Source organism: Macaca fascicularis, chromosome 5 (genome assembly GCF_037993035.2).
Source record: "Macaca fascicularis isolate 582-1 chromosome 5, T2T-MFA8v1.1".
NCBI lineage: Eukaryota > Metazoa > Chordata > Mammalia > Primates > Cercopithecidae > Macaca > Macaca fascicularis.
Genome location: NC_088379.1, coordinates 106,729,691 through 106,744,145, shown reverse-complemented (window position 1 = coordinate 106,744,145; position 14,455 = coordinate 106,729,691). Strand labels below are relative to the sequence as shown.

Genomic DNA, 14,455 nt, shown 5'->3' with positions numbered 1-14,455 from the left:
GAGTTTCTGTTTCTCTTTTCTAATACTATTGGAAACTTCTGTATATCCTAGGTAGGTAGTTAAGCAACAGTGGGAATATAGATGATAGTCAAGTATTTTCGAGGTTTATGAGGAAAATGTCGGTATTTCTTTGAAAAGCCGAGTATATGATGGCATATGTTTTGAAAATGTCTAAAGTTTTTCTTCAAAATGAATTCCCTCCAAGTAAATAATGCAAATACTCCTCACTTAATGCTGTTGACCTAGCAAATTGGCACTTGATTCGTTTTATTTTTTTTCAGCTTTCCATTAAAAATCAGATATATATTTTCCTGGGGAAAAACTTAGCTTAAACACATAAGGGTATCAAACTTAGTGTGAAGAAAATATTTTAAAATTATTCTTTCTTAAGAAGAGTGTACGTTGGCTGGGCGCAGTGGCTCAAGCCTGTAATCCCAGCACTTTGGGAGGCCGAGACGGGCGGATCACGAGGTCAGGAGATCGAGACCATCCAGGCTAACACGGTGAAACCCCGTCTCTACTAAACAATACAGAAAAACTAGCCGGGCGAGGTGGCAGGCGCCTGTAGTCCCAGCTACTCGGGAGGCTGAGGCAGGAGAATGGCGTAAACCCGGGAGAAAAAAAAAAAAAAAGAATAGTGTAAGTTGTTCCAAAAGGGCAATAAGAAAGAGCAACCAAGTCATTTGCCAAGGGCAAAAAAGTGACAGACCTAGTCAGGCAACCTCTGTCTGAGAGTGGTAACAAGACAACATACTTCTATACAGAAGCTTTGCGAAGGCACAAGAAATTTAAGTGAAGGCCTCAAAAAAGAAAAAAGATAGGGAAGGAACATGTATTGAGAACCCATTCTGTGCCCCTTTGGCTGGGCCTTTTATAGCTAATATATACCAAACAAATCTGCTGTTTTTGAAAGACCAACCAGTATCTCTGAAAGTAAAGTGGTTTTTTTCTTTGTTTTTTTTTTTCTCTGTCACACACTTATCTGGAAAGGTCGTATATTCACTTTTTCTTTCAGCAGAACAGAAGCCTTTGAAGACACATGTTGGTCAACACCTGATTCTGGGTACCAGATGGGCATGTTTCCATGAAGAGACTGGGCCATCCTCTCCAGTTTCTAAAATACACTCATGTTCATCAGTTAGGTGTTTTATTTGTTGAATTGACTGGGGACAACTAGGAAGTGGAGGCCCCATGGTTATCTCCTCTTTTGCTCCCTTTCTCTTGCAAAACACACTACACATGGGCACATGAACAGAGACTGTTTTCAGTTTCAGATCCCTTTTTGCCAAAGAAGTGAATCTTTTTTATTGTCAGTATCTCTATAACTGTATGTTATCTTTTTTCTTTTTTCTTTTTTTTTTTTTTGCTCTTGTCACCCAGGCTGGAGTGCAATGGCGTGATCTCAACTCACTGCAGCCTCTACCTCCTGGGTTCAAGTGATGTCCTGCCTCAGCTTCCCGAGTAGTCGGGATTACAGGCACCCACCCCTAGGCCTGGCTAGTTTTTTGTATTTTTAGTAGAGACAGAGTTTCATCACACTGGCCAGGCTAGTCTCGAACTCCTGACCTCAGGTGATCCATCCGCCTCAGCCTCCCAAAGTGCTGGGATTACAGGCTTGAGCCACTGTGCCCAGCCAACTGTCTGTTATCTTAATAATTTTTTCTTGTTGGTCAGGGAATTTGTATAAAATGTGTAACATAGAAACTATATTTTATTTTATAATAAATAATAAATTATTTGAATAACATATACTACTAGAATGTTTCCCTGCAGTGCTTTTTTTTTTTTTTTTTTTTTTTTGAGACGGAGTCTCACTCTGTCGCCTGGGCTAGAGTGCAGTGGCCAGATCTCAGCTCACTGCAAGCTCCGCCTCCCGGGTTTACGCCATTCTCCTGCCTCAGCCTCCCGAGTAGCTGGGACTGCAGGCGCCCGCCACCTCACCTGGCTAGTTTTTTGTATTTTTTAGTAGAGACGGGGTTTCACCGGGTTAGCCAGGATGGTCTCGATCTCCTGACCTCGTGATCCGTCCATCTTGGCCTCCCAAAGTGCTGGGATTACAGGCTTGAGCCACCGCGCCCGGCGGCAGTGCTATTTTTATAATTGATAAATGTTTTCAATGGTATATAGTTTAAGTTCTAGTGAATATTTGCAGTTTGAGTATTGGTTTTCTGTACCTTGATTTGCATTGTCAAAATTTATTTTTGGCCGGGCGCAGTGGCTCACGCCTGTAATCCCAGCACTCTGGGAGGCCGAGGCGGGTGGATCACGAGGTCAGGAGATCGAGACCATCCTGGCTAACATGGTGAAACCCCGTCTCTACTAAAAATACAAAAATTATCCGGGCATTGTTGCGGGCGCCTCTAGTCCCAGTTACTCGGGAGGCTGAGACAGGAGACTGGCATGAACCCGGGAGGTGGAGCTTGCAGTGAGCCGAGTTGGCACCACTGTACTCCAGCCTGGGCGACAGAGTGAGACTCCATCTCAAAGAAGAAAAAAATTCTTTTTATAATATGCATTTGTTTCATTAAAAGTCCTTAGAGCAGAGACATAATGACTGTAAAATTTTTTTCAAGTTTAATTTATGATTTGAGTTTCATTTATAATGAAGTTATTTGAGTTTGAGACTCTTAAAAGACAAACTTAATTGTATATTGGATGTTTTATTTAGTCAAGATAGATAAGTCAAGATAAAGTTCTGCTGATCACATTTAAAGGACACATTTTCAGGCCTTGTGAACATCCATAATTTTGTTTAGGTTTTGAATGATATAATCATCTTATCGTACCCATAATGTTAGATAAAGCAATAACATGATTTCCCACCATATGGGAGGAGTCTTAAATCTGGGAGATTTAATTCAAGGTCTAAAATATAGTTCAATATGATACAGAAACAAAAATAGTTAGGAGGCAGAAGAGAGCATATGTATTCTCTTCTGCCTCCAAACTCAGTCATCTTTGTTGTGTACACATACATGCACACATACGCACAAATGGTGCAATATTTGAGAAAATTGAGAATTATATTTGAAATTCATTATCTTGTTATAGTTCTGCTCTGTTCATTTTGTCTTTAAATGTAGACTTGTAAAAATTGATTTTTCTGAGAGTGGACACTTTCCTAATGTTGTTATATGATGACTTACGTTTTTTTCCCCCAGTTCACACACTTCAACCCCTTTCTGATTACGTAAAAAGTACAGCTGTAGATTCTTTTTCTGCCACAAGGCCTTGTGAACTTGGCCTTAGAGTCGAGAGGCTTGTTTCATGAATGATGTATGTTTGATTATCTTTGATCCGGTCACACAGATCTGGATGTTAGAGATAATTGTGCTACTCCTGATGATTTCATAACAGATGCTTCTCTTTTCTTTTTGTCTCTGGCAGTTACCCGGCTGTATGTGAATTCTTACAGCACAATAACTTGTTATCTATACTTCGAGCCCATGAAGCCCAAGATGCAGGGTGAGCAGTTTTGAGCATTTATAAAAACCATGCATTTTCCATTTGCCAGAACTTCCTCACTTTGCTTAGACTCTGCAGGTTCCCTTTTACTAGGCTTACTCCCAAAAGGAATTAGAGCTTAAAATTATCTTCTGATGGATGATACAGGCATGGCAGAGTCCTAGGAAATGAATGACTGCAGATGTATTGTAAAGTCTCCCATAAAGTTCTTCCATCTTTAGCCTGAACGAGTCCGTTTTCAGCTTGGTTTCTTAAGCACTGTAAGGGCACCTCCTCTTATTCCTCTCAATTGTTGCATTTACACTGTCATATAAGTGAGTAAATTACCAGCTAGTTTTCAGCCTTGTTGACAGCATGAATGAGAATTATACATAAATATTTAACAGATATTGCACATTTTACTATTGTTTTAAAGAATACCATTCCTAATCCTGAAGACCATTCCTGATCCCTGTAAAATCCCTGATTTTAAAGGGAAAAGAATAGGGACGTCTTTAAAAAAAAAAAAAAAAAAAGGGAAGAGTCTATATTCTAACTAGCAAATGATTACGTAAAGTTGATTTTGTCTCATCTATAGGTTTTTAAGATGTAGAACAATTTTGAAGGTTTAGAAAATTATGAAATTTCAGATATTCACTTTAACAGTGTACTAAATCTACATTAGGGAGAAATTATAATAATTTTAAGATTTGAGGTCGATACTGTTCCCAGTAAACTCCACTGAAAGGCATTGTTTGCCTTTGAATAACTAAACTCATCCCTTCATAGTCCAGTTTTTCTGAAAAGTAGAAGCACTTCTTTTTATAACCTGTGTGCTGAAATTGGAAATATAGATTTTGAAGGAGGCCAATGTGTATCTATGATATCCCTGAATCAAGGCAGATACCAAGTTCCTTTCACAATTAGCTGTTTTCAAGCAATCGGTCAACAAGTGTAAACGGATCCAGTATTATATACTCACTGTGTTACAGCTGATGTTTGAAGTAACCTGTTTATATACCCAACAAGTCAGGTCTTCAAATAATTTTTCTCACTTGTGAAGGCTATAGGCTGAGTGTTCCAGTCAGCTGACTGCCTATTTTAGGCAGATTTATCCTCATTGCACTGCATATCCATAACCATTGGCTTACTTGAAGGTGTGTTAAGTGCATCAGTTAATATCAAGTATTTTTGTTTAAAATGAGAAGATGATTAATTCATTGGAAAAACTGAGATTATGTCATCCAGTTTCTTTGTTTTTGTTTGTTGTTGAGTAGGCATAGTCACCCTCTGTCTATAAAGTCAAGGTATTAGGATTAAGAGTGAAACTGCCTTTCACATAGATTTTGTTTCCATAACGAAGCTTAGTTCCACAATCAGAATACATACTTCTAGAACATTTCAGAATGTTTTTAAGGGGGCATTTTCTTTTGAGGTATAGTGTGACCAAGTTCCAAAAAGAGAAGACTCACAGTATTTTTAAAGTTATAAATGTTAAGGTGGTTATTTATCTATCTGAAGGTACTTTTTGAGCTACTTTTAGAACCCAACTATATTAGGCATGGTTTAGTCTACCAGAAATAAATGACACAGATCAACAAAGAAATTATAAAATGTTGTTTTGAAGGGGTATTTCTAAACTGATACTCCTAAAATTGATTACACGGAAGTCATGATACATTTTTATCCTTATGTAAAAGAGCCAGAGTCACCTGTATTTTTAATTGAGAACTGAAGTATTAACATTAACAAATTATTTGTGTCTTAGTAACTGGATTGTTGGTTTATTTTCAAAGTTCTTGTGAATGTTCTGTTTCATTACTGATTGATTAAATATTACCCTGCTGAGACAATAATCTTTGACCTGTAGATACCAGCAGAGATTGGTAATAAATAAAATTCTAAAATAGAAACAGTCTCAATTTGTACAAATTCATAGATTTAAGGGGACATTCTTCTAAAAGAAAATCACTTAGTCTAGGCAAAATGCTTGTACATCATTGAATCTATGAACTGTATTAAATCTATGAATTAAATTAAATTTAATTATTAATCTAAAAATTCAAAGATTTAAGGGGGCATTCTTCTAAAAGAAAATCACTTAGTCTAGGCAAAATGCTTTACAGAATATTGTGGATTTATCAGATAATTGGCCTGGTTTTTAGTGGTAAGTCTTTATATCTTGCTCTGCTTATTTGGTCTTTTTATGTCAAAAATGTTGACAACTTTTTGAAAATTTTGAGTGGGTACAAAGTATCTGTGTACACTAATCAGCCTTCGCCCTGTCTGTTGAACACATGGAAATGACATGATTTTCCAATGAATTCCACAGTCTCTTGAGGTTTGCTAACTTAGAAAATACCTGTTTGGAAATTTTACATATGAATGTATGTTTTCATGCTCACCCCCCTGAAATGTATTAATACCTGTATATTTCACACTTCAGAAAGAAATTTTTATTTAGTGTTATATAATTGGAGGCTCTTTGAATAATGGCACTTGACTCATCCAATTTTCTGTTTCTGAATCTGTGATTTGATATTCTCTTTTTTCCATACGGGCTTTGTTTTGACTGTATTTGTTCTTTTTAGGTACCGCATGTACAGGAAAAGCCAAACAACAGGGTTCCCTTCTCTAATTACAATTTTTTCAGCACCAAATTACTTAGATGTATACAATAACAAAGGTAAGTGTTTTTAAATCCCTCTTGCAGTCTTATGTAATATGTGCAGTAATTCTTAAGCATTTTATTTTGGTTTGGTCTTAAATATTTTAACTAGTCTCTTTTTTTGTAATTTCTTCAGTTATTGTTTGAGCATACTTTGTGATTATCCTCAAAGATACAGATTCAAATTTGGTCAGAGATTGGGCTTATGCACTGTTAATTTTTTAAATGTTTTCTAGGACATTTTAAATTTTAACAGGGTTGACAACTGCTGCTCTGGTAGATACAGACTTTAAAAGAAATAATAATTGGAAGTAATCCAAAATCATGCTTCTTAAAAAGAATTTGGATTTAAATAGAATAAGGGTGATTGTGCATGGAAAGGATCAAGAAAAATAAAAAATAAACCCAGTAGCTTGAAATTCAAATTTGAATTGCATTTATTGAGCATCTACCATGAGTCGGCTCCTATGCCAGGCAAGTACATGTTTATTTCTTTAAAAAGCAAAAAGAAAAAGGAAACTTCAAGGTATTATTAGCTATTCTATCTCCTCCTTTTTTAATATGCAGAGTGTGTCCCTGTGGTTAATTGCCTTGTCCAAGGTCCCTTAATTAGGAAATAATGAGCTAGGTTCAAATCCATACTTCTGGTTCAGTGTCCTGTGCCTTTTTTCTGAAACTCCATACCTGAAAGAAACATGAAACACGAGGGCATTATTACTTACTACAAGGAAAAGAAGAAGAGCAAGGGGTGCATTATTACCTTCTTTCATAAATGTAATCTCTTTATTTGGAAATATTATAAAGTGTTCCACATGTAAGAATGGGTGAGAAAATGTGAAAAATCCTTTAGGTAGCATTGGTCTGGATATTATATAGGCAACGGGTCTGAGTGTGGCTTTCTGAGATTAAGAGAAATGGATCACGAGGTCAGGAGATCGAGACCATCCTGGCTAACATGATGAAACCCCGTCTCTACTAAAAAACCACAAAAAATTAGCTGGGCTTGGTGGTGGACGCCTGTAGTCCCAGCTACTCAGGAGGCTGAGGGAGGAGAATGACATGAACCCGGGAGGCGGAGGTTGCAGTGAGCCGAGATCGTGCCACCGCACTCCAGCCTGGGTGACTGAGCGAGACTCTGTTTAAAAAAAAAAAAAAAAAAAGAGAGAGAGAGAGAAATGGAGACAAGGAAAAAAGCAGTCAAATAACATATATAAGGTCAAATATAGCACAAAAGAGGTGGTAAAAGGCAGCCTAGTTTCTGAGCCAGTCTGAAAACTCCTGGAATTAGGAGCCATGCCCCTGCAGAAATGAGGTGTGATGGGTCTCTTCTTGGCTCAGGCCTGGTGTCTAGGATGCCTAATATGGGCCTTGGCCGCCTTTATTCCCAAGCACCTGTTGAAGGTCCTTAGTCCTTTGTTTCCCTTCATGTATTCCACTTTCCTATTGCCCAGAGAATGACATCTGCTGGATGGTGTTTGCTGTGGCCATACAGTCTTTTACATTGACATTTTGTCCATGGTGGGTCCTCCTCTATAGCGAAGTAGCATGTTTATCAGTAAAGCATAGTGCAGTTTTTGTTGTAACCATGGGGGAGAAAGGAGGCAGTTCCTAGAAAAGAAGTGCTGCCTTTAGTAGTCTATGTCAAGAAAAATGCAAAATAAAATAAAACATGTTCTCTGCTTGCCATGTGCTTTTACGTATGTGGGAGTGGGAGTCAGTGATTCACTGCTAAGGTGAAGATTATTGTATTTGAATAAGATTGATGTTACCTAGAATTTTGAAAAGCACTGCAATAAAATTGGGTTGCAAGCACCTTTAAAACACAATCAATGGAAAAATAGCTGTGAAGAATCTATGAGTTAATAATTTGATTGTTAGAAACATGATCATAAAGGACTCTAGAATTATAAGCTAATAGTTACAGTATGATTTGATTTTTAGAACTCCTGTAGAGTTGACAAAGTAAGACATTTGTGTGATTTAACCAAAAATATAAGACCCAAGGTGATTAAGTGTAAACAAAGAGAATCAAACACAAAATACATTTGATAAGGGATAATTTTCTAGAATGGTCAGAGAAGGCCTTAAGATAAAATATGATCTGGATGTTAAAGAATAGTGAATGTTTGATTAGAAAGAGAAATAAATAGTATCACGGCCAATTAATATTTTTAAAGCAGTAAACATTTATGTATAAAACTCATAAAAACTAATCTCTTTGACTGGATGAGGATTCTTAATCTTGCATGAGACAAGGACCCTGAGATTCCTGCAGGGAATGCGGGAATTTAGTAAGTCATACTGTATATCCCAGTTTCACCATGATCCTATGTTTACCAAAAGTACATAAAATACTCTTTTATATATTTTTTATAAACACAGATTTGTATTGTTCTATGGCATTAAGATTTTTTACTATTAAACTGAGGGAAGGAAATGTCCCTAAAAGTCATTTTCTTTCCAAAGACTGATTACTAAATAATGTGTACTCTACTTGGAAGTTTCCCAACAATTTCTAAAAAAGAAAACCAAAACAGTAAAACAGGAATAAAAATTGGGATTTTACTCCACAAAAACAAACTTAGACTGTTTCAATTCTTCATAATGCCAGGTAATGCAGTTTTGCCTGAGACCAGTAGCTATTTCTCAAATAAGGTGTCTATTTCTTCTTTTTGTATAGTTCTGATTTAACAAGTTTGGAACTTTAAAAAAAAAAAAAAAAGATACCAGTGCATCACTGACTTGAGATTTTTTAGTTCTTTCACTGTGTTCTTGCCTTTAGGGTAGATCAGAATCGCTCAGAAAATGCAGTAGAACTGTTTCGTTTCGGGAACCTTTTCATAAAAGAAAATATTCTCCAGAGAGAAAAAGATAAACTGATAGGGAAGAGAAAGATGTGTTCTTTAGTTTAAACAAAATTTCAAAAGAGTTTTATGTAAAATTTCCGAAGCACTTTAAAGCTATTATGCTAACAGTGTATACAGTATGTGGGAGTGGGAGTCAATTATTCACTGCTAAAGTGAGAATTACTGTATTTGAATAAAATTGATGTTAACTAGAATTTTTAAAAGCAATATAATAAAATTGGATTGCAAGCACCTTCAAAACCCAATCATTGGAAAATAGCTGTGAAGAATCTGTGAGTTAACCATTTGATAGTTAGAAAGAGATGATCATAAAGTACTCTGGAATTATAACCTATTAGTTACAGTATGATTTGACTCTTAAAGCTCCTGCAGCTTAAGACAGCAGTAATACTATCTGGCAAAATGAAACAGTGAGAAAAATAGGTTTATTCTTGCCATCTTAAAACCCATAATAGTTGTGATAAGATTCATATTTAAATGTCCAATAGTTCTGATTGGTAGTTCATACTTACCTGCAATTAGTAAATAGCATTCAGAAAGTTATGAGAACTAAATGTTCCATCTCTTGGTATAGCCCACATAAATTCATTCAGTCTCATCCTTTCCAGCCTGTGCTGTCTTCCCGCCGGTCTCCCTGCCTCTGTGTCTTCACTCTGAGAGCTCTGCAAGATGCCATAGCAAAAGATGTAGGTTTGAATCACAGCTCTGCCATTAAGCAACTAACTCATTTAAATTTATTGGACATGCAGTGGCGTTGCTATGAGATGAGAAAAAAAAATGTTCATTTGTGAATATTACATGAAATCGCTTTGAAACAAAATGCTGTGCAATATTAAGACATTATCATTAGTGAATATTTTATGTTATTACTTTGTCGCATGTTAGTGCAAGGCTTCACAGAAGCTTGCAGGAAAATTCCCTTATTCCTCAGTTTCTTATTTATAATTTCACTGTATGCCTCAATCTACCGTTCTCACCTATCTCTCTCCTTATCTTGCGGTAAACCTCATTACCCTGAGCAACTTTGGCTTTCTGTTTCTCCACTTTTTTGCCTACATACTTATTTCTATCCAAAATATTTATCTCATTCTTCTGCCTGTCTAAGTGGTCTAGACCCACTCCAGTCTGCATTTCCATAAAGACTTCTGTTGGTGGTCCTTCTCTGAATGTCTGCAGTGCTAATCATTTTCTCTTGTATTTATTGTTTACTGTTTTTCTTGATAGCTTTTCCATGCATTCCTGTTTTTCCCAGTAAGATTATAATTAGTTTGAAACATGAGGCTTTTTGGTGCACATGATAAAGCCAAGTTGCATGTCTTGTACATGATAGGCAGTCAATACATGCATTGATTTAAGCATTTTTTTTTTTTTTTGGAGAATTAAGAGCAAGACTGTGACCAAAAATACCCTATCAATATTGACCCCCAGACCTTTATCTCACTTTAAATCGCTCCTATAACCAGTGCTGATACCCTTTCTAAATTGGAGTTAAACATTGCAGAGCACTTTGCACATTTCAGTTGTTGAATTTTCTCCTGTGAATCTGTAAACCTAAAGGAAAAACTATTTCCTAATTACTCCAATATACCAATCAGATGAAAATTACAGTTATGACACATAGCTTCAGTTTTTTAAAAAAATATTTTCCCCCTGTAAAAGTGATTTTAGCTCAACCCACTCACCGATACAATAAACCTTTATTGAGAACTTACTACATACCAAGCACCATACCATACTAGGTGTTGGGGATATAAACGAAACAAGACAGACATGGTCTTTGCCCTAGTGTACTTAATAATCTGGTAATATGATAGACATTAAATAAATAATTCCACCAATAATTATTTATGTGTATTTGGAAAAAGCAACAAAGAAAATAGTGGTGTGATATGAGAGTGAAAATTATTCTGTGGGGACTAATTGGGGAAGTGACATTTAAGCAATCGGTGAGAGTAAAATCTCTCTGGATTGAGAAATAGAGTGGCAGATGTGAACATTGGCTTAAACAACTCAGTTTGGCCAAAAATTGTAATGAACCTCTGGGAAAATGTATTTTATACCTTGATGTTAACACTTAACTTCATTTCCTCTGTAGAGGTACACCTGTGCTGCAAAAGAATCTAAAGTAAACGACAGTAGGCTTCCATGTAGTACAAGTTCTCTGTAGTTCAGATGGGTTGTTGGATGGATGGGTGACTAGATGAGTGGTTAGATATATGATGTGTATGTAGAGAAATATAAACATATATACCAGGGGTATGTAACTTAGTTCCAGTACAAACTACTGACAGTAAAATTAAGGAAATTTGTTAAATGAAAATTATTTTGGATTTGAGAGGAAAGTCTAATGGCTACCAAACTAATTTAGTAATCAAGACCAAACATTTAAATGATAACCAAGAAAGAAATCAATTCAATATTAAAGTAGTTAAGGAAGAGAGAGGTGGAAGATTGCTTTTATAAGATGCACATGGAAAGCATCAGCTGTGGTTTTCCTGTGTCCCCACCCAAATCTCACCTTGAATTGTAATAATCCCCACGTATCAAGTGCAGGGCCAGGTAGAGATAAGTGAATCATGGAAGTGGTTTCTCCTTCTCCCACACTGTTCACGTGGTAGTAAGTCTCACAAGATCTGATGGTTTTATAAATGGGAGTTCCCCTGCACCAAGCTCTCTTGCCTGTCACCATGTAAGACATGCCTTTGCTTTTCCTTTGCCTTTCACCATGATTGTGAGACCTCCCTAGCCATGTGGAGCTGTGAGTCCATTAAACCTCTTTCCTTTATAAATTACCCAGTTTCAGGTATGTCTTTATTAGCGGCATGAGAACAGACTGCATCATTTGCTAAAATTAGGAGATGCAAAAGTCTATCCTTTTTGATAGGGAAAAGATATGATATTTTGGACTTATAAGTTAGCAACTTGATGTAATTGCTGATAAAAAGCCTTTCAGTCTTACCAAAGCTTGATGTTTTCAGCATCCTCATATATTTTCCAGTCAAAAAGGAGTCATAGGCTTCAAGAAGATACCGTTTATAAGTAAAAAGAGAATTTCTGGCTTGGCAGGAAGATACCATTGTAAGAGAGAATGGAATTGCTGCTATAATGAACAAACATAAGAATTTTGCTGGCAGTCATGATATGAGCATACAGGAACAGATGTAACATATCAGATGCCAGCTCGACTTGGTCTCCAGACTTCTGGCGGGAACCCTCAGTGACACTGTCTACACAGTGTGGTATGGCCAGACCTCAGAAGCTCATTCCATACTATACCACAATTTTTTTCCACTAGGAGGTTGTTTTATCATTCAGGAATATTTTTCACACACTTATAGATCTCTGCTACCCCTGTGGTTCACAAGCCAAATTCAGAACCAGTTAGCTCAGATCTTTTTGAGAGGGAGATGAGGAGTCTTAGAAAGGAAAGTTGAATCTATACCCAGGCGTCCCCAAGTAACATATCTGTCTCCACCATAGCACATCAAAGAGCTCCTCCCCTACAAAGTTGAACCATGTTTTATAGCAAAGATTCATTTCTACGAGCCTGAGGCTTGTCTTAAGCATGGACATAACTTTTAGCATTGACTTTTTAAAGCATTTTTTTTTTTTGGTATCCTTACAACCACAGGTTAAATGTGATTACTAGTTGCTTTACAAGTTGCATAAAATTAATCCAGAGACTTTGCCCCATAACAACAGTTTTCTCAGCATGTACTTTTTTCCTGCCATCATCTCAAACCTGAAGATGCTCTTAATGGGTCCTGAGTACTTGTTTGCCCCAGATCACTTATTGCATTATAAAAAATGTAAACATACAGTCAGGGTAGTATATTTGGTACTTTCCAGTAATTGTAGGCCAAGGTTGTTTTACTTTTTTATTTTTGTTTTTTTACTAAAGCAAAACAATAAGACGTCCCCCCAACCCCTAATTTATTCCTTCATTTATTTGATAAAGATTCTTAAAGCCATGTGGGTATGATAGAATTAGACACACTAGAAAGATAATTTCTCATAATCATTATTAAGCCTAAGAGAGTTCACTGAGAAATGGTATGAAATACAATAATTTATATGAAGGAATAAAGTAGAAACTACAAACAAAACCCTTTAGTATTCTTTTATTATCAATATGAGGTGGTAGATGGGCCAGGCGCGTCCCAGCACTTTGAGAGGCTGCGGCGGGCAGATCATGAGGTCAGAAGTTCAAGACCAGCCTGGCCAATATGGTGAAACCCCATCAGTACTAAACATACAAAAATTAGGCGGGCGTGGTGGCCCGCACCTGTAGTCCCAGCTGCTCAGGAAGCTGAGGAGTAAGAATTGCTTGAACCTGGGAGGTGGAGGCTGCAGTGAGCCAAGATCACACCATTGCATTCCAGCCTGGGCAACAGAGTGAGACTCCATCTAAAAACAAACAAACAAACAAACAAAAAAATATATATGTATATATATATATATATATAAAATTCACTGCAGAGTGGTTTCAGCAGAATGTCTCCTCTCATTGCATTTTATATCCAAGATTCAACATGTGTAATTAATCCAACCGTGATATTAATTTCATTTACCATTGTCATTATCTTTGTCACTTTGAGTGATATAGCTTGATATATATATATATATATATATATAGAGAGAGAGAGAGAGAGAGAGAGAGAGAGAGAGATTTTTTTAGACGGAGTTTCACTCTGTCCCCCAAGCTGGAGTGCAGTGGCTCAATCTCAGCTCACTGCAAGCTCCGCCTCCGGGGTTCACACCATTCTTCTGCCTTGGCCCCAAGTGGTTGGGACTACATGTGCCCGCCACCACGCCCGGCTAAGTTTTTATATTTTTAGTAGAGACGGGGTTTCATCCTGTTAGCCATATTTTTTAAAGTCTTCAGTTGGTAATATATTTAGCCAATGTAAATATTTCCCTTCAGTTGTGATAGCATACTATACCTATGCTATTCACTTTGTTCCTATAAACAGCATATAATAATAACTTTTTTGAGCACTTACTATGTGCCAGATACTGCTCAAAGAGTTTATGTGTATAAATGCATTTAATCTTTCAACAACCCTATGAATTACTCTATAATCTTGATTTTATTGATGAAAATCTAGGGCACAAAGGAACTGCATATTTTTCCCAAGGTTGACACAAGCTGATACCAGAAAGCACTGAAATTGAAACTCAGCATACTGACTGCAGAGCCCACATATTAACCTCTGTCTGTACTCTCCTGCCTTAGCTTTGTTGTGTGAAATGTCTGTGAACGATCCGCTAATCCACTCTTCACCTCATGGTTCCATTATGTTTAGGTGACTCTAACCATTCTTCAATAAGAAAAGAAAGCTTTTGAAATGAAGAGTTATTTGTTATCACTTTAAAATTACCTGAGTGTTATGCATCCAAATATATGCATTATTAAAAGAACGAAGTTAGAATACCTTTTACATTTTTCTGAAATAAATAATTCATTAATCCCTTT

General features: G+C 36.7%; 1 protein-coding gene across 12 annotated transcripts in view; it reads left to right on the top strand.

Moving 5' to 3' along the window:
• Positions 1 to 14,455, top strand: part of PPP3CA (protein phosphatase 3 catalytic subunit alpha) — a 331,315-nt gene that overhangs the window by 267,579 nt on the left and 49,281 nt on the right. For 10 of the 12 annotated variants that reach the window (XM_074040210.1, XM_015450692.4, XM_074040211.1 and 7 more), the window contains 2 exons: positions 3,388 to 3,465; positions 6,036 to 6,130. In XM_074040210.1, the coding sequence (XP_073896311.1) occupies positions 3,388 to 3,465; positions 6,036 to 6,130 (173 nt within the window). Of the gene's footprint in view, positions 1 to 3,387; positions 3,466 to 6,035; positions 6,131 to 9,587; positions 11,388 to 14,455 lie in introns of those variants that run through there. The other 2 variants (XM_074040213.1, XM_074040212.1) reach the window with 1 other exon arrangement.